Source organism: Cynocephalus volans, chromosome 2 (assembly GCF_027409185.1).
Source record: "Cynocephalus volans isolate mCynVol1 chromosome 2, mCynVol1.pri, whole genome shotgun sequence".
NCBI lineage: Eukaryota > Metazoa > Chordata > Mammalia > Dermoptera > Cynocephalidae > Cynocephalus > Cynocephalus volans.
The window spans coordinates 187,115,349-187,143,212 of record NC_084461.1 but is presented as its reverse complement, the minus strand read 5'-3'; the positions used below and the strand labels follow the sequence as shown (position 1 = coordinate 187,143,212).

The 27,864-nt window shown below is 51.4% G+C and overlaps 1 protein-coding gene and 1 long non-coding RNA gene across 3 annotated transcripts in view; one reads left to right on the top strand and one right to left on the bottom strand.

Moving 5' to 3' along the window:
- LOC134369116 (uncharacterized) overlaps window positions 1-2,477 on the bottom strand; it is a 28,216-nt gene extending 25,739 nt beyond the window's left edge. The window contains exon 1 of the long non-coding RNA XR_010022590.1: window positions 1,514-2,477. This is a non-coding gene — a long non-coding RNA (uncharacterized LOC134369116). The remainder of the gene's footprint in view (window positions 1-1,513) is intronic.
- Window positions 2,111-27,663, top strand: BCL7A (BAF chromatin remodeling complex subunit BCL7A). Of its 2 annotated transcripts, none has more exons than XM_063085274.1 (7): window positions 2,111-2,256; window positions 2,681-2,776; window positions 9,532-9,613; window positions 12,986-13,082; window positions 16,944-17,111; window positions 21,250-21,434; window positions 24,757-27,663. In XM_063085274.1, the coding sequence occupies exons 1-7, from the start codon at window positions 2,183-2,185 to the stop codon at window positions 24,826-24,828; spliced, it is 774 nt and encodes a 257-aa protein (XP_062941344.1). In that variant the 5' UTR covers window positions 2,111-2,182; the 3' UTR covers window positions 24,829-27,663. The 2 variants fall into 2 exon arrangements, with proteins under 2 accessions (XP_062941344.1, XP_062941345.1); XM_063085275.1 differs by having other exon boundaries at window positions 2,113-2,256; window positions 21,250-21,371.
- The last annotated feature ends 201 nt before the right edge of the window (window positions 27,664-27,864 follow it).

Here is a 27,864-nt window from a genome sequence, read left to right as displayed (position 1 = left end):
CCATGGCTGATTCCAACTCACAACACAGAGCTGGGAAGTGCAAGCCTGTGACTCCACCCTCAGAATGCAATAAGCAAACCAGTCTTGCACAATCATGCAGCCAGTACTGGCACCACCTGGCTGGTCAGGGATCCACAAGTCCTGTACTTGGATTAAGATAGTCCTGGACTAGCAGTGACCTCGGGAGCCTGGCAAAAGCAAATGTAAATCATCACTAGAGGAAGGCCTCAAATTATCCCAACATGTAAAATTTAAAGTACAGTGTTCAGGATGGTCAAAGAGAACGAGACATATAACAGGGAAATATGACACCATGAGCAAGAACTAGCAGAAGCATATCCTCAGATGCTTCATATATTAGAATCATCAGACAAAGGTTATAAAACAACTGTGCTTTCTTGAAAGAAGCTTAAAAATATCTGCAGGGGATAGGTAACTATAAAAAGTGACATACTAAATTTATAAAGAACATTTGTAGAAAGCTTTATAGTTTAATCAGGGATTAAAAACACAAATACCTGCAGGACTCAGACAAGTAACACAAATGACTAAAGTGTCTGGGTGAGCACACTGGTGACCTAGAGAGCTTTGTCAGAAGGGTATAGGGCTCCTCAGCTCCAGCTGCTGGTGCCATGTGGCACTGGGGACCCAGTGTGCTTATCTTCTGCTGTTTCTAGAGAAGCTGGATATTTGGATTTCTTTTTATTGTGGTCAAATACATATAACATAAAATTGATCATTGCAACCATTTTTAAAGGGTACAATTCAGTGGCATTAAGTACATTCACAATGTCATGCAACCGTCACCACTATCCCATTCCAGAACATTTCCATCATGCCAAAAGGAAACCCCACGCCCACTAGCAGTCACTTTCCATTCCCTCCTTCCCTCAGCCCCTGGCAACCACCAATCTGTTTTCCATCTCTATGTATTTGCCTAGTCTAGACATCTCATATAAGTAGAATCATATGATATTTGTCCTTTTGTGACTGGCTTCTTTCACTTAGCATGTTTTTAAGGTTCATCATGGCGTAGCATGTATCAGTATTTCACTCCCTTTTATGGCTGAATAATATTCCATTGTGTGGGCATACACATTTATCATCAGTCAACTTTTAGATTTTTTACATGATATCTTCCTATTTTAAATTAAAACAAGTATTTTTAAAAGTTGCATGTGGCTCAAAGCACATTATCTGTTGTCCAGATACAGAGAGCCAACAGCGTGCGACCTCTGTTTTATGATCTGCTGTTACATATTTTCCCATGTAATCCTCAGAATGATTCTGAGGTAATTGTTTTTCTCTTCACTTTTCACGTTAGAAGCTTGCGTTTCAGAATGGCAAAAAAGACATGCCTAGGAAAAGGGCCATTGTCTCCCACTCCATTTCTTTCTTGCTTTTTTCCCCAAAATCAAAACCTCAGGGGAAACTGCTTGGTACTAGAATGAGTGAGAGTCAAAGACATAGCTTATGGTTGCAACCTTGAACTGCCCTGGGACTGTTTCCCCACCTGTGAAGTGACTGATGTTGGGTTGGTTTATCTCCAGGCACTGGGTTTGCTCACACTGGGATCCCTCTTGCTTTTCCCAGCATCCATGTGGGGCACGCATCAGCTCTGGTCAAGTTGTTTAGCTGCAGCTGAACACAAAGATGTGGCCCCTGGGTTATCCTGATAATTGGAAAGTCCTCCCGCAGTTCTGTCCTGAGGCCTGACGGAGAGGAAACAACCCTCAAAAGTCCTCCTTGTGTGTCGGACCAGTCCATTTGACCTGCTGAGGTCATTCGCGTGGTAACAGCACCTGGTCTGAGCCTGGTGCTTCAATCAAGAGTGGCTTAAAGTAAACTGGTCCTCCAACAAAGCCCAGCGAGGGCTCCCTGACCCGATTTATGACAGGGCAACTTATCTCCGTGGGAAAAGGAAGAGTCCCTGTAACCACTGAGCTCCAGGCACCTTGCCTATGACCTTAGTTTTCCAAAAGGACGGAGCATGAGGGACGCGACGTCCTAGCACGCAGGCCAGCGGAGCTCGGTGTTTCTCAACTCTTTCCAAGAGCACCTCGCGTCCCGAATCGCCGCCTTCAACTCTGAGAAGTCCAGAGCCCCATAGGAAACTTGCATCATTGCACCCGCTGCCACAAACCCGGGGCAGGGGACGGGCAGCGGAGCTAGCTCCCAGGGAATGCGCCCCTCCACGGCCGGCCGCCCAGCCAGCCCTCCGTCCCCGGGGGACCCCACGGCACCTGCGGCCTCCGCGTGAGTGTACGCGCGCACGTCCTCCCGCCCGGCCCCGCCGCGTGCCCAGAGCCGGGGGTCGCTGGGCGCCCCTCGCCGCCTCCCCGGGACGGGGTCCGAGGCACACCACCGACTGGGCGGGGAGACTCGGGGGCGCTGCCCGGCGGCGGCGGTGCCCGGAGGCCGCACTGCTGGCGGCCACGGCGGCGCTGCTCCCCCTGCTCGGTGCAGCTGCCGCCCGGCGCTTGCGCACTGGGCCCCGGGCGCGCGGCGGCAGCAGGCTTTGTGTGTGTGTGTGTGTGTGTGAGAGAGTGTGTGTGTGTGTGAGAGTGTGTGTGAGAGAGTGTGTGTGAGTGAGTGAGCGGGCGGGCGGCGCGAGTGTGGCCGCCGCGGAGCGCTAGCAGGACCGGCGGGCGCGCTCCCCCAGCCTCTCTCTCCCCGCCAGAACCATGTCGGGCAGGTCGGTTCGAGCCGAGACCAGGAGCCGGGCCAAAGATGATATCAAGAGGGTCATGGCGGCTATCGAGAAAGTGCGCAAATGGTAAGCGGAGGCGCCTGCTCGCTCGCTCGCTCGCTGCTCGGCGCCGCGGCCGCCAGGAGCCCGAGACCACATACAAAAAGCCGCGGGGCGCAGCGCCCCGAGCCGCCCGGCCACGGGCCCGGGAGTTGGCGCGGACGGGCGGGCGGGCGGCGCGCGAGCCGGGTCACCTGCGCCAGGCGGGGGCCGCGGCCGCTGCCCAGGTGCGCTCGCGCCTGTCGCCCACCTGGCGCGGCGGCAACCTGGAGGCGGCGGGCTCCCGGGGCGGGCGGCTGGAGCGCTGGGCAGCCCCCGCCGCGGCGCTCGGCTCCCGGGAGGGGGGCTTGGGGCCGGCCCCAGAAGCCATTTCGTTTTGTGCAAGTCACATGAAAGCGGCTTCCCGCGCGCCGGGGCCGTGATGCCGGCGGCGGCGGGCAGAGCGCGAGCTCCATTGTGCAGGCACCGAGCGGGCCGCCGCCGTCTCCTCCCCGCGCGCCCCGGGCGGCGCAGCGCCGGCCCCCGAGCCCCGGCCCGCGCCGGGCCGCCCTCCCCCCTGCCGCCCGGCTGGCTTGCCCGCCCGCTCGCTCCCCGCCTCCCAGGCCCGGCGCCCTCGAGTCTGCGGAGTTTGCAGAGCGCGAGCCGTTTAAATTTAGCGCTTTGGGCTGCCTGGAGCGAGGGCTCTCGGCGAGGAAGAAAGACGGGGGCGAGCGCCGGGAGCAAGCGGCGCGGGCGGCCGCGGGGCCCTGGGCGCGGGCACCACGTCCACCCCGCTCCGCCCCGCGTCCCGGCGCGGGGGCTCCAGGGAGCCGAGAATTTTGGCCAGAAACCGGTCGTGGGCCGCGTCTGTCTTTCCAAAACCAGGAGCTCGTGTTTGTTTTGCGGAGAGAGCCGTTGTTTTTGTTCTCCGCACGGGGGGAAAGGGAGATTCGGTGTTGGCCGTGAGTGTTTCGAGCCCAAATTAGATTCTGTTCGGCGTGGCCTTGATAGTAATATGATCGAACATTTCCACGGCCTCGTCGGGGTCTGACTCGGAAACGGCCCCAGGGCCAGGCCTGAGGCGCGTTCAGATCGCCAGGTTAGGTCAGACTTGTTGTAAAGTCCCAGCTCCCCGATTTCAACTTTATTATTTTTTTCCCACGGCTTCACCGGGGTCCGGGAGGGAGAGGAGCAGCTGCGACGTTGTCCCCGAGTGTCAGCGCCCGCGGGCTCGTCCAGACCCTTTATTTAAAGTCTGGAAATTGGGCCGGCCCCATGGCAGGGTATGTTTATGTTTGAGGGTGTGATTTCTTGAGTAACGCCTGGGTCTCTAAAAACCACTGGGGGCGAGCCTCCGGTCTGACGGTGTCACAAGTTAGCTGTCCTTTCTGAGTCAAACCCAACAAAAAAGGCAAGAAGAAAATCAATAAAGTCCACGTGCTCCCGGGCCTCCTATGGAAAGGGCTGTCTGCGGATGGCCGGATGCCCGGCCATGGGCTGGGTTTGGCTCCAATGGGACAAAGAATTTTCAGAACCGTGAGAAGGGGAGGCTTTCCAAAGTTGAGATCCAAGGCTTCGGTGCGGTGAGAGCTCCCCCGGAGCTTAGGACGCCAAGTGCCGACTGGAGCCATTTAAAAATGGCAGAAACAGCTGCAGGCCAAAACACACACACAGGAAAACAACCCACAACCCCTTCTCCTGTGGGATTCGCAGTGGGAAGGTTGGAGTTGTCCCCGTCCCCGCCTCAGCCCCTGTGCAAAGAAAGACTTGGTGTTTGGGCCTGAGTCCCTTCTGTCACTGGCCTGGAGGTTAGAAAGGGGCCCAACAAGCTGCTTTTCTCTGCTCTGAGAGGCGTGGTGGGGCCTTCTGCCTCAGGTTCCCGGGCGGCAGAGGCTCCTGCACCCTGACAGCTGCTCCTGTAGGGCTGCCAGCTGCTCTGCAGGGAGGGCAGATGGAGAGATGGGGCTTTCCACCCTGCAGGCCTTCTATCCTGCTGAGCCCACTGTGAGCCAGGCCTGTGGTTGAGGTGGGGGCGTGTGTCTCTCTTCCTCCCTGTGTTTTGGGAAACAACGCATCATGTTCTCTTAAGACCTTAGTTTTGGAATCTCATGGTTGTGCTTCCAGTTCACTTCCTTGCTGTGACCTTGGGCAAACCATATAACTTCTCTAACCATGGCAACAAGGGACGAGTAAGGTCACGTCTCCAAAAGCACCTCGCCCAGAGCACAAGAGCACTTGTTAAATGTCATCATTGTCAGGTGGACTTTGTAGAAACTTGGCTTTGTGTATATGGAGTTTTTTTTGTTTTGTTTTTTTGTTTTTGACCCCTTCTAAGCAAAAGGCTTGGCTGTATGGTGCAGTTTTGTCCAGCCCCTGAGAAGCTGGTCTGTGTCTTTACAATGGGTCTTCCAGTCAGCGCCTGAGGCTTTGGGCTGTTTATTAACCGCGCGGCCATTAAGTGTGCATTTCATCACTGGCTGGGAGGTGGGCTTGCCAGATTTAGCAAATAAAAATACAGGACGAACCCAGTTAAATTTGAATTTTAGATAAACAACAAAATAATTTTTAAAAATAAATGGTTTTTAGTGTAAGTATGTCCCATGAAATATTTGGGACATACTTATACTAAATAATTACCTGTTTATCTGAAATTCAAATTTAATCGGGCATCCTGTTTTATCCAGAGGAGAGCCAAGGTATCTGGCATACTATTCAGCCTGTAAGGCAAGGGTGGTATTTCTCCTCAGCCCCAGTGACCCCTAAAAGTGCCCCCCTGCCACCCATACCCTTCCCCCACCCCCAGAAGAAGCCTGTAACTAGCTGTGGCCTCCCTGTCTGTAGCTGCCGCTGTTTCTCCTCTCCTCTCTGTCTGGTGTCCCAGCACAGCAGGCTGTGGGGGTGTGAGACAGCCAGAAGATGGCTGAAGGAAAGACAAAATGGTGGTCCCTATTTGGGAAACTGAGCCAGGGTTAGCTGGCCCTGTGTGGTGGAGAAGAGAAAGGGAAGGGGAGTCATTGGGTAGGAGGGAGACAAAGGTTTGAGCTGTGAAGTAGGCTTAGGTCTGGACCCCCTCCGCACTTGATCTGAGGGTTCCCTTAGTGACTGGCTGTGAGGATGGAGAGAGGCCTGTTCCTGGAGGACTTCTCATCTGTCCCTGGGAGAGAGCAAGGTTTGAGCCTGGGGTCTCACCTTGGCTCCTCTGAGGGTTTTGTTGCAAGTGACTTCCTGCCAGGCACCCGACAGGCCAAGTGGACTTGGGCCAGTTAGGATGTGGCCCACCACAGTTAAGCCTCCCAGGGTGTCAGGAACTAGCTATGGGGAGTGAATACAAAGCGAGATATCTAGAGCTCTTTTTGAAGGAGTCAGCAGGGTCCCCTTGGGCGGTGAATGACCCCAAGATGGTTTTCTTGGCTAGCTCCTGGACTTGGACCCAGGAGAACATTGGAATTGGCCTTGGCCTGGAGAATCTGGATGGGTGCTTATAGTTTATATAGGAGCCCATGCTAGGGAGGAGCATTTGGGGCTATATTCCTTCAGCTGGGACCTCATTTTGTCCTCTTGTCCCAGGAGCTTAAGTGAGATGGGGGAAAGTGAGGCACTGAAGCCAGGCAGTTTTCAGGAGCCATTGGGGCAGGAGTGCTCAGGGGCAGCTTTCTGGCAGGGGCCTGGTGGTCATGGTGAACCCCAGCCTGGTGCATACAGGTAGCCAGAGTCAGGGGATCTGAGGGAACCAAAGAGCCAACTGGAGCAAGCCATCGCTGCTCAGGGCATGTGGGCCCAGATTGTGTTTTCAAGAGTAGCTGGAAATCTTGATTTTTATGGGAAGTCTGATTTTTTTTTTTTTTTAAATTTAGTTTAGCAATAGATTCAAATTTTTTAAAGTACTGTGCGGGCCAAACAAAACAAGCCTGATGGCAACTCGTTTGCCTCCCCGGATGTAAGGTGATGGGCGCAGCTTCATACCCTCCTGGGGGAGGTGGTAATACCCTCGGTAGCTGCGTGTTCTGGGGTGATAGGCGTGGGGGGCTGTTGTGGGAAATTTCAGCTGCTCTAAGCCCCTGCGCCCACTTGTGTGCCTGTGAAATCCCATCTTGTCCGCCTGGCATTCCTTCCCTGGGTGGCTGCTGGCCAAGCAACGGTCCCGAGGTCCAGTCCAGGGGTCAAGTTCCTAATATTTTTGCCTCTGTCCCAATGTCTACACCTAGAAATGCGGCTGAAGAATGGTTTCCAGTCTCTGGGGTGACTTGGTGACTCAGCAGAGGACACCAGCTGGGGCAGAGGGAGGCACGAGAACCCGGCACTGTCCAGCGCCATGGCCCACTGTGGCCGCAGCCTGTCTGGGAAGCATCTGCAATTTCAGACGTTCCTCTTGGCTCAGGAGCGGCCCACAGAGCTCAGCTCTCTGGCACACTTTCTGCCCTGAAAGGTGTCCTGTGTGTTGCAAGTCAGTTACTTTTTTTTTTTCCTAACACAATCAAACCCTGAATTTGTTGATTTACCAGGGCCCAGGACAAGGAAGCTAGTTGAGGGCTTGTGAGAAGTAAGTGGCTTTGGTCATTTGCATGGGATTCTAGCAATTTGTGCTGCTTTGTGCAGCTTCTGTTACCCATGTGCTTCTTAGAATGGATTCTTAGATTTCATGGAAATAGATTAGCGGAAGGTGAACTCTAGAGTCAGAGCCTGTGTCCACTCCTTGTTCTGCCCCTTAACTGTCTGTGTGACCGTGAACTAGTGGTATAACTTCTCTGGGCCTTTTGTGTCCCCATCTATAAAACGGGGTGACATTTTAGTTCCTCTGTCATAGCCTGTGGGCATTCTCAGAGAGAGAAGGCACGTAATAACGTGCTTGGTGTGAAGCCTGGCATGTAGTAAGTCCTGGGTACACAATGGCTATTGTGATTGTTGCTCAACTTGTCAATGAGGTTGTTCCTGGGAACATCCCTGTCCCTTCCAGGCACCTCTAGTTATTTGGAATGGAGGTGGTGAAAGACTGGGACTGTGGCTTATCCTTTCTGCCTCCAGGAGGTAGGAGGTGACTTTGATACCTGCCTTTACTTCATTCCTTCTGGATTAAAGGGGGTAGGGCTCTGGGGTCCAGAGAGTCTGCTCCAAAAAAGAGTGCAGCATCAAGGGTTTGAATACTGTCTCCGGAGAGAATGAGTTTGCTTCTCTGTGCCTCAGTTTCTTTATCTGTCAAATGGGGAAGGTGACACTTCCTGCCACAAAAATTATGTAAAGATTAGAACAAGTACATACAGTGCTTAGCACATAGAAAGCACTAGAAACGGTCACTAATATAATAGTGCCAGGCCCTCCCTTCCTCCGGCAGGGAACGTGTGGGACCCAAGGAGGCAGTGTTGGGGTGGAGGTGTTTGTGGGTTTGGTTAGCTGGTTTTGAGTGTGCTTGGGCACTCAGAAGCCCCTGTGGTCATGTGTCACAACAGCACATAAGGGCCACATACCAGGAGGAGAATTCTGACCCAAGGCTGAGTTTGGGCGGAGAGGCCAAAAAAGGTGGCAGGCAGGTCACAGACAGAGGTGCTCATGCCACACAATTCTCAGTTCTGGTGGAACTGTTGTCACTAAAATTGCTGAGGACTGGTGGCTGTGCCACTTGTACCAGGTGCATGTCTGGCCCCTACATCCCATTGCGGGTCCCTTGAATCAGCCTGTTTTCACACTGAGCGGTCAGCGGATCCTCAATGACATCCCACTTCTCCTGAGGTGGCAGAGCCTGCGTTGGGAGCCTGGGCTCCAGAGCCCAAACTGCCTAGCACTGCCTCAAATCCCAGCTCTGCCTCTGTCTCCCCAAGCCTCAGTCCCCTCAGGTGTGTAGCCTTTGAATGTTTGGGGCAGGAAATGACACAGTCTGACTGCAGGGGTCTAGGTGGAAGTTTGGTGGCCGCAGCAGTAATCTACAAGATGACGACGGCTTGGAGCAGAGTGGTGGAGAGGGTGGAGATTGTCACCTTTAGTGAAAACCAGTTACCCCTTTACCTTCTTGTCCGTCAACCTGCCTCCAGCAGCAGGGGGTCTGGACTCTGTCCTCCAGGAGCTTAGATGCAGCTAGGGGCAGCCATGCAGACACAGGGACACTAGGAGTCCTGGCAGAAGGAAGGGGTCCAGCTGTGCTTCCCCTTCATGGCCCCTCAGTGCCAGCCTGTGGGGACCTCCTTTTCAAGCTGAGGCCATTGCTCTCTGGCTGCCCTATCCTGCTGCCAGGGTTTGCCCAGAAGAGTGTGCAGTGTTCCTCATGCTTGTCTGCTCTTGCTCCCCTGCCCTGGCCTCAGAAGCATTGCCCAGAGGACAGGATGAGCCCTGATGTACTTGGTGAAGACCCCCACACTGCAGGAGGAAATACCCCAGGCCTGAAGCCTTCTCAGCTGCCCGGAGGGGTGTGGGTGGCCCGGCTTGGTGGCCCTGTGGCGTTGGCGGTAATATGGGAGGAACTGGGCCCAACTCCCTTTATCCACAGGAATCCTCGGCACCACAGCCCCCTGCCCTCGATCTTATCAAGCATTTCCTTCCAGCAACAGACTGCTGGAGAGGTGGATGACCCTATGTGGTTTAACATATTGTGAAACAGGCTTGTATTGGTGAAGTGACTTGTCAGGGGGCCCCAGTCAGTGAGGAGCAAAGCTGGGCTTTAAATCCACACCTGGTGGTCTGGAGCTTGTTAGCCCCTGGGCTGAGCAGCCACACGTCACAAGTGCCCCAGGGGAGTATGTCCTGTCCTGCCCCCTGGACTGAGCAGTGTCCTGCCCCAGAAGCCCCTGTAATGGGCTCTTCCTCATCCTCCACAGGGAGAAGAAGTGGGTGACTGTTGGTGACACATCTCTACGAATCTACAAATGGGTCCCTGTGACGGAGCCTAAGGTTGATGATGTGAGTATGTGGGGCTGGTCCCCTGGGCTGGGGCTGTGGGGGGCTGTCTGCTGCCACTTGCCATCATGGGACCCTGGGGCCAAGGTCACCTGGGAAGTGGAAGGACCCAGCTTAGGCTTGGAGAGCCTGCTGGACCTCTGTCCCCACGTGTCTCCAAGGTCCAGCCCCAAAGTTTGCCCCTCAAAGAGGTAGGGAATGTCCCCTGCAAGTTGTGTCTTCTGGGCTGAGAGCCCCATGGTTTTCCAGTGGGGAAATGCCTTAGTACAGAGGTGCCCCCCCACCCCAGGGTTTGGGGGTGGGCATGGTGGTGACCACAGACAGGCAAACCCTTGCCATTGTTATAGCCACTCCTGCTTCCCTGACCATCTGCCAAGCCTGTGCTCATGCTTTACGTGTATTCCCTCATTTATCTCTCATACTGAGTCTGTGGAGTTATCTTTTGAAATCTTCTCTTTCCAATTGAGGACAGGGGCTCAGAGAGGTGAAGCCACTTCCCCAGAGTCACACAGCTAGTGTCGGAGCCATGAATTGAGTTCAGGTCTGTCTAACTCCAAAGTGCACTCTCTTTCCGCTCCCTGAGAGCTTTCTGGTGGTTGGAGCTGCTGGTGAGAGGTGGCTCCAGGAGTGAGAGAGCCTGGTGCGGGAATGCAGGAATGCCTGGGCCACTGTGAGGGGCGCCAGGAGGCTTCCAGGAGGGGTGGAACCATGCTGACTACGACCACTAGAGGGAGCTCAAGTGACCGTGCTGGGTCTTAGGGAGGGACTGATGGCAGACAGCTGCCCCACATCCAAGACTGGGTTTTCTAGCTTGGTGGCTCCCTGGCCAGTTACCTCCAAAGACCCCAGGCAAACTACTCTCATTTCCAATCAAAATCCAGAACAGTCCCACCTACAGGCCTTTGCATGGGCTGTTCCCGCCACCTGGACTGCCTTCCCTATTCAGCCAAACTCAGTCCTCCCGTCCAGGAAGATGACTCAAAAGTAACCCACATGGCTCCAGTCACTCCTGGGAGTGACATAGACAGGATTGGTGAGTTTTGGGTGGGAACACTCGATTCTATAGAGACAGGGGCTAATCCTTTCTCCACCATCTACAGTTACCTGCCCCGTGAGTCTTGGGTCTCCAGCCAAGGCTGAGGCTCTGTTCTTGACACTGTGATCACATGCTCACCCCAGGTGGGTTGGTGCTGGGCTGAGAACTTAGATGTTTCTCATCCCTTCTAGCTCTGGCCTGGGCTCATGGAGCTACTAGGACTGCTTTCCCCAAAGGGACCGACACTTGGTCTGTCTCTGCATCTCCGGAGCAAGAGCAGAGCAGCCAGGCTCCTGGAAGGCAGCTCCTGGCTCTGGCCCATGTCTGCGCCTTGCACATCATTAGGTGTTGTAGAAATGCCGGTTGCATTTGAGAAGACGTGGTCCCTGCTCTCAAGGAATTTCTAATCTTGTTGGGGGAAGATAATTATAGAATAGCATGAAACAGACATCAGGGAAGTGACAAATGGAATATGATCAAGGAGAGAAGGTAATATATGGGCCATCGGGAAGACAGCATAACTCTGGGCTGGGCAAAGAGCATTGGATTTGGAGTTGGACAGACCACTCCTGATTAATCTATGATGTTGGACAGGTGATCCCACCTTGCTGGACCTTAGTTCCCTCTTTTGTGCAGTGGAGCAGTAATATCCAGCTCATGGGTTTCTGCAACAGAGCCGAGGCAGTACTCATATATCACATGGAGAACACTTAGCACAGTGCCGCCTGTGCAGACAGTGCTCGAGAAATCCTAATTCCCTTTTCATGTCTGAGCTATGATGTGTAGTGCGCCATTCCCCCACCCCTCTTTCCCTCTAGTGCGATGCCTGGGAACCATCTGATAAAATGCAGATTCCTGGGCCCCGCCCCAGATAGCTTAATCCGAATCTCTGAACGTTGGGGTCTGGGAATCTGCATTGTGTAGGGATAGCTTTCTATTTAAACACCCAATTACTGTATGGTTTTACCTTTTTTTTTTTTTAGAACTCTTAAATTTCATCCTTTTAAATAGATAAAACAGGGCTGGCTGGTTAGCTCAGTTGGTTAGAGTTCAATGTTGTTAACACCAAGGTCAAGGGTTTGGATTGCTTTACTCACCAGCTGCAAAAAACAAACAGTAGATTAAACATGTTACGAAATTTGAACATTACTTTAAAAACAATTTTTTAATTAAGATGATTCACATCCCATAATATTCACTCTTTTAGGGTATACAGTTCCGTGTTAGTATATTCATAGTTGTGCAACCATCACCATTATAATTCCAAAACATTTTCTTCACCCCAAAAGAAAACTCATATCCATTAGCAGTCACTCCCTATTTCCCCCTCCCTCTGCCCCTGCTGACCACCAATCTCATGGGTTTGTGTATTCTTCAGATGTTACTGTTACAGTATATCTTTTTATAAATCTGCCTCTCATCTCTGCCTGTTTCCCCTCCACCCCTGTTCTATTCCCTGGAGGCAACCAACTTTACCAGTTTTTGTTTATCCTTCCAGAGGGAGCTTGTGCTCATAAACACAAATGCAAAGAAATATACACGTGTTTATCCTTTCCTTGCCATTAATGATGGCATTCATGTGTTCCGCACCTTTCTTTTATACATCTTGGAGATATTGAGGTATTTTAATGTTAATATTTTTGTAGATTACTCCATATTAGTACGTGAAGAGCTGCCCTATTCTCTGTAATTGTTGCATTGTATTACATTGAATGAATGTACCATCAGTTACTGATGGACACAGGTTGCTTCCAACACGATTCTGTTCCCATCATGAAAAATGAAATGGCACATGAAAACCATCCCCTTCCCCCTCCTCCTCCCTGGGTTTTCCCTCCTTAACTCCTTTGCTATTTTGGTGCTGGAAGTCAGCTGACTCCACTTTGGGAGAATTGGCCTGAGGCTTGTGAAAGTGAGTGACCCGTGTCTTTTCCGTGGCTCCCCTGGCATCACTGTGCCTGCTCTGGGCTGCTGGTGGCTGTGGCCTTTTCTCCAGATGCTCTCCCTAAAGCAGGAGGTGGTTCCTGCCAGCCAGGATGTTTGCATGCCTGCTGGTGATGGACCCACAAATAGGCGGGTTTATTGCCCACAGTGCTGAGGCTGGGCCAGGCTCAGAAGCCTCCCCTTCATGGAGCTCCTTGATTCCAAAGTGGGTGAGGTCCAGAGCGTGGCCCCTAATGTGACACGTTCAAATTCAGGCCAAGGAAAACCCTCCAGAGGCATGGGGGCACTAAGATGAATTGATGGCATAAAATATTCATACCACTTCCCAGGGGCTCACAGGCACAAGCACACACTCGATCTTGGTGACTTGGTTTCTGCTCCATTTTCCCCTCCAGAAAAACAAGAATAAGAAAAAAGGCAAAGATGAGAAGTGTGGCTCAGAGGTGACCACTCCGGAGAACAGCTCCTCCCCGGGGATGATGGACATGCACGGTGAGCTCCCCGCGGCTGGCCGGCAGCCTCTCCAGCCAGGTCCCTGGGCTGTGGCAAAGCCCTGAGTTGGGTTTTGTTTTTCCAGCAGGTTTGTTCACATTCCAGGCAAAGGGTAGCAGGGCTGGGCAGGACTGGGAGGCCTCTGTGCCAAGGATAAGGCTCACGAGAGGAGAGGAAGTTTCTTTTCCTGGTGCACCAAGCCAAAACACATAAAATAAGCCAGACAACGTAAAAATAAGACCCTCTCCTCACCCAGTGACAAAAAACTCACAGGAGATATTTCTGTCAGCCCCATGTACCCAGGAAGATTTTTGGGGGTGTACATTCCTTTTTCCCACCTAGGCCTGACATACATGTAAATGGTTATGTTTTCCTTTTCCCATTTTGCTTTGGCTGCTGGGAAGCTCCAAAGCATGTCAACAGCTGAACTTTCCCCACTGTCTTATTTCAAAAGTTGTAAGCCCATGTCCCACCAGTCAAATCCAGGCTGGTGATGTGCGTTAGCCAGCCTGCTGCCATTTTCACATTGTGGTGTTCATTTCTCTTCTTACCTTTTTAGTTGAGAGGAAAGATGCAAATCCTAAGGGTACAGCTCAATGAAATGTTCATGAACTGCACGTAGGTGACTAGCCCAAGTCAAAACACACAGTGTTCCCAGCAGTCCTCCTGGTGTCCGTTCCTGGTCATCCCCACCCCTCTAAGGAAAATCACATCAGAGATTCAAACCTGAAGTTTTTGAAAAATTGAGTTAAGCTTCCGATATTTATAAATCAGGAAACCTGCATTATTGTGCTGTGTGCTTCCTCAAAGCAGTGGCCACAGAAGCAGCTGTCCCTCAGGGAGGGCACGGCCTCTCTGGGCCCACCTGGTTCTCCTCTTATTTTGTCACCTGCCTGGCCTGACAATACTAGCGCTTACAGCCCCTGCCTTTTTCGTCTCTTGATCCTAATTTTAATGTCTTTGTGCTTTTGACAGCCCTGAACCTTTTGTACAACGTGGTGGTGTCAGATAACTAAATAAGTTATCAATGAAGGAGCAGTGGTTCGTGGGACTTTCTAATGCCTCCGGACCCAGGGCTGTCTTGTTCTGGGCAGGAGGGCCGGCAGATTTCCCCATTTGCCCATACTGACTACTCACCAGCTGCAAGGTCAAGGAGTCTCACTTGTTGCTGAACTGGCTTCAAAAAAGCACAGTGCTCTCTAGGTTGGGGTACTAAGAAAAGAAAAAGAAAAGCACAATGGTCTTTTGCTGCTGGTTAATGTGTCAAGAAAGACCCTGCAAATGGCTTTACAGTCACAGGTTAGATTCGTTTTGTTTTCAGAAATAGATACTTGAGTTGGGATGTGACCTGTCTGCCTGGCATTGCTTAGCATCCCCTTCTCTCTGGGGATTGAAGAGACTCCGGGCCTGGCTCAGGATTTAGGTTGGATCATAGCATCATAGCTGAGGGCCTTTTACTGCAGAGGCCAGGATCCCACCTGCAGTGTTCAAATCTCCCGGGACCTTTCCCCTGGTTTTGTGATCTTGGGCTAGTTATTTAACCCCTACCCTTTGGGTTTGTTTAGTTTTAATATGTAGAATAGGGATGGTAATGCCTACTTTGTAAAGTCACTGTGAGGATTAAATCAGATAATCCCTTAAAAGCCTTGGCATGTTAACAGCTAACAAAACCATCACAACGTGCACAACAGGCATCTGCTGAGCCCATTTCATGCACTGCCTCATTTGAATCTAACAATAAGCCCATTTTACGGATGAAGAAACTAAGGCTCAGAGAGGGGAAGTAACTTGCCCAGGTAGGAAGTTCACAGATGCTGGGGCTGGCATCTGAGGTCCTTCAAAGGCAGAATCCAGGTATGTGGCCTGGACCAACACTCCAGAAAAATCTAGAATGCTGAACAAACCAGGTCCTCGAGAGCCATGTTCACCTTCTCAGTGTCATTTCCATTTCAGTATGTGTGCAGCCAAGACCAAGTCAGGCTGCAGGATGTGTCCGTGTGAAGGTCATGGAAAGATGTGGCCCAGCTAGTTTCCCAGAAGGCTTCAGGTGGGAGGATGGGCACAGCAGGAGATGAAGAGAGAGGGCATCTGCATCTGGCTCCTTAGTCTCCATGACTCAGCTCAAGTTAGCCCAGGTATCGGGGTCACCCTGTTAGTTACCAGGTTATCAGGCCAGGCTCAGGCAGCTAATTTGTTAAACAGTGCTTATTGGCATTTGTGGGGCCTGTAGGTGGAGCTTCTCACACACATGCATATGCATCTTGGCATAGGAACGACGTTTAGATTTATTTTCTTGGGGGGTAAATCAGGAGAGCACACATATTTTTTTTAAAAACTCCCAGAATTCACAAGAGGATGCTTTTGTGTAACGAGCACCTCAGCGTATACTTAAAATAAGATCCAATTTACCATGCTGGGGCTGCGCAACTGCCTGGTGCAGATTGAGCTGGAGGAGAAGCTCGGGGCTGGGAATCGGGCAGACCAGGCTGGCAAGTGGCCCTGCTGCTCCGAGCCTCTGTAAAGTGAGGGTGGTGACAGCACCTTCACAGTAGGTTGTTGGGAGGATTACATAAGGTAAGCGTAAATGCTCTTGCTCAGGGCCTGGTGCAGAGTGGGGGACCAGACTGTTGGGGTGTGGTGCACCCCCCTCATTTTTTACAAAACGGCCTTGGTCCCAAGTGCGGCAGGCCTAGAAAGGCAGTGTCAGATTGTGGTGTTATTTGTGAAATGGCCATTTGGGTATCTGCAGTTTAAAATTACTCTGTATGTCCAAGAAGGGGGCACAGGATGAGGGGAGGGTGCCCCAGACCCCCAGCTCTGCCACCAGCCCCAGCTCTAATGCTGCTGCCAATTAACTTCCTCCCTTTTTCCTTTTTATTATGAGAAGTTTCACTATAGAAAACAGTAAACAAGTATGATGAACCCCCATGTACCTACTAACTTTTCATGAACGTTATGCCATATTTTCCTCATCTGTTTTTATAATGTAAAGTTTTTAACTGAAGTGTAATTTACATATAAAAATACACAGCTCTAGAGTGTAAAGTTCAGGAAGTTCTGACAGTTGTGTGCAACCTATGTAAAAGCATTTTAAAGTAAATTCCCTTTCATCATGATATTTAAGTCTGTACCTCAACATTTTGATGTGCTTTGCTACAAAAATGGCATTTCTGCATTCCCATTGTACCATTACCACTTCAACAAACCTACTAATTCCTTAATAGCTTTTAAAATCCAGACCATATTAAAATTCCCCCATTGTTCCAAAATATGTTACAGCTGACACATTCAAAACCAGATCTAGATAATTTCCATACATCATCTGTAGTTGTTTGGTCTCTTAGGTTTCTTTAATCTGTAGTAATATTTGCTTTCCCCCTCCTTTTTGTTTCTTTTTTTTTTTAATGATACTGACTTGAGATTGGGCCAGGTGTCCTGTGGAATGTCCCACCTTCTGTTGCTCACTTGTTCCTCTCTCCCTTTTATTCTGTATCACATGGGGGCCCAGTGGCGTTAGATGGAGCGTGCTGGCAGTGCTGCTTCATGGTCCCTGCTGCATCCTTCATGTTGCTTCATAGCCAGACACACAAGATTTCTGGTGTCCCCACCCTAAATGTGTGAGGCTACATCTCCAGCTGGCTGCCTCCAAACACAGGGTTCTCCTCAGTGAGCCAGTGGGGGAAGATCAGGCCCCGGGTATGGGTCAGCTCTGGAGTCTCAGCAGCGGGAAGCTCCAGACCTCTTCCTGGGAGAGCATCCCGTAGGGCTCCAAACATCGAGGCATAGGGAAGCTGAGCCCCCAACCTACCTGTCCTTGATAGCTGCGGGATTTCATTCTCCGGTTCTGTTCCCCCCACGCAGATGATAACAGCAACCAGAGCTCCATAGCAGATGCCTCCCCTATCAAACAAGAGAACAGCAGCAACTCAAGCCCTGCTCCAGAGCCCAACTCAGCCATACCCAGCGATGGCACTGAAGCCAAGGTGGATGAAGCCCCAGCTGATGGGAAGGAGCATGCCGGGGCTGAAGGTACGTGCCCTGCAGAGGGTGGGCTCCAAGGATCCTCCCTCTGAACAGCCTCCAGTCAGTCAGTGGACAGGTGTTCAGGGAGGTCCTGCCGTGTGCTGGCCCCAGCAAGGCGACAAGAGAAGAAAGGTGATACTTGGAGCGCATGTTCTGTGGGGCAATTAAAAATCAGACAATCTAGTATTTGGAAGAAAAGTGCGGTAAAGGGAATGGGGAGTCTTGACAAATAATGGGGGTTGCAGTTTTAAATAGGGCGGTCAGGGAAGGCCTCTTGGATAAGATGACATAGAGCAGCTGAGGCTCAGATTAGGCGAGTGAGTGAGCAGCATGGCTGTGTGGGAGGAGAGAATTGCAGGCGGGGGAATGGGCAGTGCAAAGGCCCTGGGGCAGGAGTGCGGTTGGCGTGGCTGGGAAAGTAAGGTGCAGTGAGAGAGGTGGGGAGCTCGTGAGGCCACTGCACCAACCCTGGTTTTTATGATGCACGAGAAGGGAGCTGGGAGCTGTTGGGATTTGGGTGACATGATCTGAAGGACTGAGAAGAGATGATGGGAGTGCCACGTGGAGGTGGGAACCCCAGTGAGGTGACTGCTGTAATTGTCTAGGTGGGAGAGAACCAGGGTGAGAGCAAGGAGTGGTAAGGAGTGGTCTGGTTGTGCAGTGTGTGTGTGTTAGTCTGTTTCTGTCGCTTATGACAGAATACCTGCAACTGGGTAATATATAAAGAAATCAAAATTATTTCTTACTAGCTGTGTGGCTTTAGGCAGGCAGTGTCACCTTCTGGGCACTTTCCTGTTTCCTTGTTTATAAAATGGGACGAATAAAAAAATAAATAAAATGGGATAAGTAGAAGTTGCCTCCCTTGTAAGGTCACTGCAAGGAGCGTAGGAGGCTGGAATGTCAGCAAAGTGTTCAACCCAGAGCCAGGCGCTGAGGAAGAGCCTGGGGTACCTCCTAGTCTGTTCTTCTTTGCAGGGTGATTCCCGGGGCAACCAGGGCAGGTGCGGGCCGACTTTGCAACCATGTCCTGCCTTCTCTGTCATCCTGGTTTCTTTCTGGCCATGACCTTTTTTCTCCCATGTTTGGAGTCTGCATCTCCTTTGCTCTAATGGGCCAGTAAAAGCTCAGCTGCAAGAATTATATTTTGGATTAATGCTTCCATAACTGGCACATTTTGCTAATCACTACCCCCACCACCACCACCAAAAGCTTTATCAGTCCAGGTGGGAACCCCAACAGATCCTCTTCCGGCCACCCCAGGCAACTGGGCCTGTATGGCAGCCCAGCATCACTCAGCCAGGACCCACCTGCCCACTGCTGAGGGCTGCCTGAGCTCCTTGAGGAAAGGGCACCAGGACAGACCCACGGGGCTTTCCCAGGTGGGTGTGCGCTGGCTGCTGGGACAGGGCAGGTTGGCCAGCAGCTGTTGACCTTGTTTTGAACTTGTTTACTGCTGAGTGAGTTCAGAGAATGACATAATGTCCAAACTCCCTGGACTAAATTTAGGCCCCAGGAAAATAATTTCCCCTGGGTGAGTTCCAGCACCACTGTGCTCAGAGAATCAGACTGCACCCTGAGCCCTTGAACGCTCCGTGAGCTCCAAGACCAGTTGCCACTGAACTCTCCGGCCTGGCTCTCGGGAAGCCTCTGGCTGGGGCATCTCCTTGCTCAGCAAAGGGTCAGTGTGAATCTGTGGGTGCCAGCCGCCTTCATGATTTCTAAGCCTCCCCTTAGAAATCTATTTCTGGGGCCCTGCCTCCCCCTGTACTCCACAGAGCCCACTGTTCAGGGCAGAGAAGGAGCTGTGGTTGGAGGGACGAAGCCACAGAGGTTGCAAATTTTCTAGGTCAGTAAACATTTTACATGTTTATGTTTAAGCAAACATATATTATGAAATGGAATATGACATTAGCAGGGATTTTTTTCTTTTTTAGTGAGGTGGAATTCACATAAAATTAGCCTTTTTTTGGCAGCTGGCCGATATTGGATCCAAACCTGTGACCTTGGTGCTGTAAGGTTGCACTCTAACCAGCCGAGCTAACCAGCCAGCCCTGCATCATGTTTTCAGGGTTCATTCATGTTGTAGCATGTGTCAGTCCTTTGTTCCTTTTTATGGCTGAATCATATTCACTGTGTGGATAGACCACAGTTTGTTTATCCATTCATCTGTCCACTTACCTCTGGGTTGTTTTCACCTTTTGGCTATTGTGAATGATGTTGCTATAAACATAAACATGTATAATTATCTGTTTGAGTCCCTGTTTTCAGTTCTTTTGAGCATATACCGAGGAGTAGAATTGCTGGGTCATATGATAATTCTGTATTTTAACTTTTCAAGGAACTGCCATTAACATGGGTTTTAAAGGTAAAACTAAAAATGTCAAGGAAATTCCAGGTTTAAAGGGAGTTTGGTTCCATGCCGTAGATAATCCCTCAGTGACTCCCACCTGGGGTGGATGTTGCTGTTTGGGTACTTTTCATGTTGTTCCATTTCATCCTCACAGCTAGTCAACAGGGGTGGCTGTTGTCACCTTGTTTTTACGGGGCGGGGGAGGGAGTCTGAGACTGATAGTCCAGGGTCCCACAGGAAGCCCGGGAAGTATTTTAGTCCACATTCATCGCCAGACCCTGTGGCAGCAAGAAAGGCCAGATCAGAGCCTGGCACTTGAACCCTGGCCACGTGTTGGGTCTCCTGGCACGACTATGAGAGATCAGGACTGCTGGTTTGGGGAGCAAAGATATTTGCTAACAACAGCACTCGTCCCTGCAGTCTCGCTGGGAAGGAGGATCTTGCAGCCCCTACCTGCCCTGTTGCCCACCCCCTGCACCCAGTCTGTCTCCGGGCCTGAGAGCTGCAGCTTGTCCCCTTATTCCCACAGTGTTTTTAAACTGAAACTTGGATTTTTTTTTTTTTTTTTTTTTTTTCCTGTTTGCTACTTTTCTGCCTCAGAAACCCCAGAAAGTAAGTCTTGGTTGCTTAGGTGTCCTTTAGTATTGTTTTAGTGTGCTTTTTAAAATGAGGATGACACGTTGGGGCCTTGAGTACAACAGAGAGGGCCCAGGTGGGTTTTTGCTGTTCCCTCTGTGAGTCTCTGGCTCTGTACCCAGTGAGCTTCAGGTAAAACTGCTGCGCCTCCTCCAAAGCTGCGTCACCTCATCCAGCCTGCACCTTACTCCTGTAAAGAAACCTGGGGTAGAGCAGTGGGGAGACTGAGGCATGAGAAATAACCCAAACAACTGGCTTTGTTGCGTAAGTGATTGCTTGATAGAATGCTGTGTGTCCATTTTGTAAGCTCTTGTATTTAGAATATTTTTAAAGCATGAAAAAATTCTTCCAGGGCCGAGCCCGTGGCGCACTTGGTAGAGTGCTGCGCTGGGAGCGCAGCAACGCTCCCGCCGCGGGTTCGGATCCTATATAGGACTGACCAGTGCACTCACTGGCTGAGTGCCGGTCACGAAAAAACGACAAAAAAAAAAAAAAAAAAAAAATTCTTCCAAAATACTGTGTGATCCCCATTTGGGGAGAGGGAAAAATTACATGTATGTTGGGGGGAAATCTGGAGAGAAGGTGGTCTCTGTGGGTGGCATGAGAGAACAGGTGATTTTAACTTTACGGTTTTCTGTATTTTGTTTCCAGCAATGATCAGTTATTGCTCTGACAATCAGAAAAGTACCCATATTATTAAGAGAAATGTTTACAAAGGGTCGGTTACCTCTGATGCTATGCAAGAGGAGAATGCAGGCTCTTTACAGAACCCGTGAAACCTCCTTGACAGCCGTCTCCCTGCAACAGAGAAAGGAAAAGACAGCCATGATTGTTGGAGCGCATCTAGCCCACCAGAGGGCACTGGGTGCACGCAGCACAGGGACTTCAGCATCTTTTTGCAGTCCTCTCAGGGCACTTGGCTGCTAATAGGTGTGCAGGAGAGGGTTGGAGACCCCAGGGCCAGCTTGTGGCCTGGCTGCCTAAAACAGCATCATTGAGAAATAAACAAGAAGCTTCCCAAGTCCCCCAGCCCATCGCAGCACTGAAACACCACTGGCCACCAAACTACTCAGTTCCAGGTATTTTTAGTACTTGGCCCATCTGCCTCTGCAGCTCACGTGTCTGAAAACAGCTTCTGTTGTCTTGCTTTTCCCTCAGACACTTCTGACGAGCAAAATTCACAGTCTTCGATGGAAAACTCAATGAACAGTTCAGAGAAAGGAGAGCGGCAGCCATCCGGAGACTCAGGCCCAGCCGCAGAGATGGCAGCAGTCTCTCAGGTACCTCGATCCAGGCCTCAGAGGGGCAGCCAGATCAGCCGGGAGCCCGTTGGGTTGTCGGGGGTACGTTGAAAGGTGTTTTGTTATTTTGTTTTGTTGTTTTGTCATTGGACAATTGGAACTGTCATTTACCCATCAAGCATGTGAGCCTTGTCCTGTGTCGTGCCCTGGGTGCTGGGTGCCACAGCAACGGCCGAGATGTGGGGGCTTCACCTTCAGGGAGTCTCTGATAGAGGAGGAGGGAGGGTCCTCAGCTTCATCATCCACAAAAGCATTGCCTTGTCTTAGTCACCCAAAGTCAATATCCTTTAGAGCAGTGAAGACAAGTCCTCAGAAACCTAAATGATGGGTCATCCTTTGGAATTTTGCAGCTGACCAGCTCCTCCTGCTTGGACCCCTTTCTGGGTCATGATGATGTGTCAGAATATGGTCTGAATCAGTCAATGCACATGCAAGGGCCAGTGGTTAGGAGCAAACATCTTGGAGTTGGGGCTGGGTTTGAATCCCAGCTGCGTCTCTTAGTAGCTGGGCAGTTAACTTCTCTGAGCCTCAGTCTATCCAGCTGCCCAAATGGGAACACAGAACTGCCTTAAGGCCATGGTGAGGATTCGACAAGAGAATGTGGGTAAAACAGTTGGCATGGAGCTGGACACAGAAGATGCTTGAGGTGTCAGTTGCCATGGCCACAGTTAAGATTAGATTTTCCCCTTTAAGTCCTATAGACTCATCTAAGAGGAGTGGGGACTCAGAGGTCTCAAAACTTCAACTAACAGAACAGTTTCCACTCTGCTGAGTATCTTCCGGTACCCTGGGAGAAGTGACAACAGGTGTCAGCAGAAAGCAGGGAAGAGGCAGGCTTCAGCAGGTCACATGATGGAGCCTTGAAATAGGCCTTCCCCAGAGATGAGATGTCTCAAACTTCACAATCCTCATACCTTCGATCTGCAGCTCCCTTTCTAGAAACTCATCCTATGGCTCCCTCCTCCAAATGCCCAGAGACACAGAGGTGGCATTGACTGAAAGCATGTCTGCCATGGCAAGAAATCAGCTGCAACCTCAGCTCAAAAGGGGATGGGTTAATAAATCTGAGTTCATGTGTCAAACAGACTAGTGCGCAGCTCAGGAAAGTGTGGTTGGCCCTTCCAGGTCCTGATAAAGAAATACTCTTGCAGTGTGAAATGAGAAAAGCAAGTCGCAGAACTGCAGGCATAGCCTGGCAGGGCTCATCTGCATAAGAACAATAAAAAGCAAAGCCTTGCGTATGGTGTATAAAACCGACATAGTTGGCTGGGATCTCCTGGCCTCTTGGAACTTTGGTTTGCACCCTGGGGGTATCTGGTGCTCTCCCCTGGAGTCTGAAAAGGCCAGGGGTCTCCTGTTCTCACATCTTCCCACCTCCACTCCTGCTTCCAGGGGTCCCAGCCCTGAAATCAGTCCTCTTCCATCGTTTCTTGCATACGACACACACACTGTCCTGCAGAACTGGGTGTGTGAGCAAGATGGAGCATGCGCTATGGTAAAGCAAACAACCTGACATTAAAAATGCAAATTCTTTATGCTGCCCACCACCCCCCAGTGCCAGGAGGACTCCTCTGGCTCCCCCTTTCCGTCTGCCCCAAATCTTGTACCTCCCTTTCCTTCATTCCCTCCCCCGTCCCCTTCCCCCCTCCTGCTGCAGAGCAGGTCGCCTCTCTATAGGCTGCACCCCCAGGCTCATTGCCTGTCACCCTCCAAGCCAGATGCTCAGCAGGGCAACAGGCCCTTCTCCTGAGCAAGAACCCATTCCCTGACAGGCACCGCGGCCCATTTTCTCCCATTCCATCTGCTGAGCTTGTGTCCCTTCCAAAATAAGGAAGAAGGCGAGGGAAGAAAGGTGGGCCTTCCTGACTCCCTGATTCCTCCTCCCAGGCTTCCCTGGAATAAGTTGCTGTGGTCTCTCCTTGTCCAATGCCATGTTCTGCACTCAGGCCCAGGGTTCTCCATCTCACACGCAGCACTGAGCACCTACTACATAGCAGGTGCTCAGCCAGATACCCACTCTGGGGTACAGAGTGGAGCAGGCAGAGTCCCTTTTCCACCCTGGTGGGGCTGACAATGGAGCTGGGGGTCTAGGGCCTGGCCAGGATACAGCAGACACAGATGGGTCCCAGAGTCACAATAAGTGCCCTAAAAGAACAGGACAGGCACTTATCTGTTCTGAAGAAGTAGACTGGGTGGGATGTTGGGTCTTGTGGCGGTGGCTGTGCCGGGATGGGACGGGTAAGTTCCTGAGGCTGGAGGTGCATAGGCTGTGCCAGGAGTTGACCTGAGGCTTGGAAGGGAGGCCAGGTTGCCTGGCACAGTGTGGGCAAGGACAAGAACAGCCAGGCGGGGAGAGGATGGCCGGGGTAGTCATCAGGCCTTCTCAGCCCTCGGAAGGAGGCAGAGTTTTGATCTGAAGCCAGTGGGAAAGTACCAGGGGGTTTTGTGTTGTGTGAGTGATTTATATGTTAGGAAGATTGCTCGGACTGTGTTGGGTGATGTGTAGGGAGGCATCATGGGGGCAAGAGGTGGCGGTGGCCCAAGTGTGGCCAGGGCAGAGCAGAGAGGTGGAGGGGCTCAAGGAGGTAGAGATGATGGGACTTGCTCATAGGTTTGGGGAAGCAAGAAGAGAGAGGGGGCACCACGGTGCCATTGGCAAAGAGCTTTGTCTCAGGCCGATGGTGGGACTGGTGACAGACACAGGAAGGACTCGTAAGCATGGGTCAGGATGGGTACAGTCAAGTGACGGCTTAGGTTTGCCATGCCTGAGAAGGTTGGGTGTTGGCGAGTGAGTGAGTGATTGTTTAACTTTTTTGGGGGGTCATGGAACTTCTTCAGATTTTGGTGACAACTATGGACCCCTTCCCCAGAATAATGTGCATGCAAACATTCAACAGATGCTCAGGGTCCACCCTAGGCTGGGCACTGAGCCCTGGAAGAGCAACCGTCTATGTGGCAAAGTGGGTCTGGGCCTTCCAGAGATGGCCTTGGAGCTTGGAAAGGTGAACTTAAAACTTGTGCACAAATAATCACCCTGGTAATTAATTACAGATGGGAAGACTGACAGCAGGGAAGCCTGGTTCATGCTGGGTGAGGTGAAGGGGGGGTGCTTAGAGGCAGAGGGAGTGTTGTGGGTAAGGTTCCTGGGGTGACAGGGCAGACCGAGGCCAGGTAGGTGACCCAGGGCTTTGTAGAATCTAGGAGGAGTTTGGGTGGGAAGATCTCCATGGGTCTGCCAGCCTCCTGAAGTCTTCGCATGCGCCTCAGGTTCCTTACCGGGTCGACCTTCAGCCTCCCATCTGGCCTCAGCTGCTCTCCCAGAGTGTTAACCTGTGTTTCTCTTTTCTTCCTTCTTCCCCGCAAGGATTTGGAAGGAGTGCCGCCCTCTAAAAAGATGAAACTGGAGGCCTCTCAACAAAACTCCGAGGAGATGTAGGCACTAAGTGAAATCCTCCAATCCGTGTTTCGTGGAAGGTACATCAGCAATTAATTCTAGAACAACTTTGCCCAAGCGATTCCTCTTGGGTGTGAACAGAACTACTAACGTTTCAAGTTTACCAAGTGCAAATCCAAGAAAACCTAGAACGGTGTAACTTCTCAGACACTGAAGAACTTTCTGCTGTGAAGCAAAACACTCGAACCTTCATGTGACTGTCCCTGGGGAGGCGGGATCGACAGCTCAGGAGTGTCTGCACACTGTCTCGGAAGCCAAGATTCCATTTGTGTTGCTGCTGTAGTTTTCCCCACTTCTCTATTTAACGATATAAGCTATTTGAGGGTGGTACCGATCAGGAATTCGCTTTACGTTGGGGCTTCTCACTGTTCCACCGATTCCTTCCGCTTTCTTTTTTTGTGCCTTGTGCCCTTGAGGTGACCTCTGGCATGTTTCCTGGTTGTTTTGCATCTCCCTTTGCAAAGTGCCCTGTTTTGTTCAGGCGGCAGCTGCCACCATCCCCAGCCCTCTCTCTTCCCTGCCCCAGGACTTCATTGGAGCAGGCAGGGCAGAGCAGGGGAGCCCCAGCCCACCTGATTTCCAGGTGCAGGAGGCTTGGGCATGCCCTGAGCCCTGAGTGGGGTCAGCCCTAGCCTGGAGGACCTGAGGAGTGGCAGGTGCCAGGGCACAGTCTCCAAGGGCTGGCCTCGAGGGCACTAGTTATGCCCTCACTTCCTCGGGGCATTTGAGGAAGGGTGTTTCCAAGCCCACTGTGACCCAGACAGATTTGCAAAGCTCCTAGATTTGTCTGGCACTTCCACCCTGCTTCCACATTGTCACCACCACCTCTGTCACCACTGTCTCCCAGATCTCTGATGGCTTCTCTGGTCGACTGCAAGGTTGCCTCCTTAGGACGATAACAGGGCTGGGAGGCTGGGAGCCAGCGGCAGGAATAGCTGGTGCTGACCCTTCTCCCACGGGACGTCGCTTGGATTTCAAATCCAGGGAAACCTGCTGTCTTCTGCCTCCCCTTCGCCCTGCCCTTTCCCCGGAAGAGGCAAGGTGGCAGGCAGTTGAAATCCACTTGCTTCTGCATAATGTCCTGACTCTCAGAGCCAACACTTGGATCGTGTCTCACTCCCAGGACATGCCATCGGTCCCCACTGGGGAGCGGGCCTTGATGGGTGGGCCTTGAAGGCCAAAAACAAGGCACCAAGGAATTGGAAAAATTTGCACACCCTCCAAAAAGGAGTGACTGACTCTTCCCTTCCCCTCTATGTCCCGCCTGCGCTGGGACAGCTTCCTCTTACTAGAATGGAGATGCCCCCTTGGATGAACTGCCTAATTGGTTCTGAGGCCTGGTTTGCTCTTAATTGATTTACAGACTCCTCAGACCTTAAACCTTTTCCTGAGCTTTCTTTACTGCACTGGAGTTCTAACTCCCTTTGAATTGTGTTATTGCGGGGGGAGGGGGTTGTTGTTGTTTTGGTTTGGTTTGTTTTTTTTGTTTTTTGTGTTTTTTTTGGCTATTTGGTGCATATTCAGGTACCACCTTTGACGTGTGGATCTTTCTCCTGACCACAATGGGAAGTGTCTGCCAGATTCCATTTTCTAAGAGTTTCTGAGGGTGAGGCTCTTATTTTTTTTCTTAAGGGAGCCTATCTGTTTCCTGCACTTCAAGAAGAATCAAAATGTTCCTGAATTTCAAATACCTCATGCAAAATGTCTCCTGAAATAAGGGAAGAAAAAAAAAAAAAAACTTTGAAAATCTTGATGTTGAAGTTAGCAATGCTGAAATGTTTCTGTCTTAAAAAAAAAAAAAAAAAAAAAAAAATCCTTGTACTTATCAGTTTTGCCCCTCAGGCAGTCAGTTCTGTTGAGAACTGTGTTCTGCGTCTTGAGGCAGAAGCATCTAGATGCGTTACCTCTCAACGTATCTCAAGGCGGCTTTACCTCCAGATCCTGTAGAGTTAGAGTAACGTTTTTCTTTGCAGCAAAACTCCATTTTTGATGGCGGATGAATTTGGATATTTATTTCCTTTGCTTTTTTGGGGAAACGAGAGGTTAGGAGCAAGACAGCTGAAGGAGAATCAGACCCACGCATCCGCGGAAACAGGCAGCGGGGGCCACCTGTGCCTCTGGGCAGGCAAGGGGAGTGGCGCGGTGACGCGGGGCTCTCAGTAGTCTTTCTCTGAAGTGCCTGAAGGTAGGAACTGGCCAGCGGTCGGGTCACTCGGCCCCGGCCCCGCCGCTGCCATGCCAGGCAAAGCGCCCGCAACCCTGCAGTCCACGCCGGCCTTCCAGGTCGTCTGCCCCGCGGCGAGACTGCGAATCCCACGTGCTTCCTTCCCGGCCGGGCCGCTCCTCCCTGCCGCAGAATCGAAGACCTTCCAGCCACCGGCCGGGGCCCAGGGCCGGGGCACCCGCTCACAACGCCTTCCGCAGACGCCAGGCCCCCTGGCCTCAAGGGCTCGCAGGGCAAACTTAGCTCCCCTCAAAACTTGAAGTTGGGGAAGCCGCGGCTACACATTCCACAAAGTGCTGGCACTTACACCCAAACCCGGAGGGCTGTTGACCGATTCGTGTAGGGTGGTGACCTCGCATTATCAAAGGTGTCATGGTTTGGAATGTTCATTGTCGCCGAGGACCTGGTTAGAGGTATAAAGACCTTTTTTTCACCGTTATCTAATTTTTGTTTTCCTCTTAAGATTTTTTTTTTTTTTTTTGGTGTGTTGTACAGCAGTATAATTTTTCACTTATTTATTCCATCAGTAGATATGGTTTGTACAATGTACAATGGTTCCATTTCAGAAAATAAAAAAAAATTCAAATCATGAATACCCTGTGCTTTGGTCGCCTTATAATAAGGAGGAAAATCAGATTAGTGGCGAGGATGTCCCTTACCACCTGTTGTGGCCTTTTCTGTATGGCTTGGTAGCCCTGACTGCAGGATGTGGTGAGCCCCTTGCAGGCAAGGACTGTCACCTTCCACAGTCGTGACAGTTGCCATTATTAAGCACCAGCTGGGTGCCAGGCAAG

What these genes read in the sequence shown, in the direction of transcription:
- BCL7A (XM_063085274.1), top strand. Translation starts at nt 2,183, where the DNA reads ATGCGCCCCTCCACGGCCGGCCGCCCAGCCAGCCCTCCGTCCCCGGGG. An exon ending in GGAGCATGCCGGGGCTGAAG is followed by an intron (nt 17,112 to 21,249) that starts GTACGTGCCCTG and finishes CTTTTCCCTCAG; the next exon opens with ACACTTCTGACGAGCAAAAT. An exon ending in AGCCCGTTGGGTTGTCGGGG is followed by an intron (nt 21,435 to 24,756) that starts GTACGTTGAAAG and finishes CTTCCCCGCAAG; the next exon opens with GATTTGGAAGGAGTGCCGCC.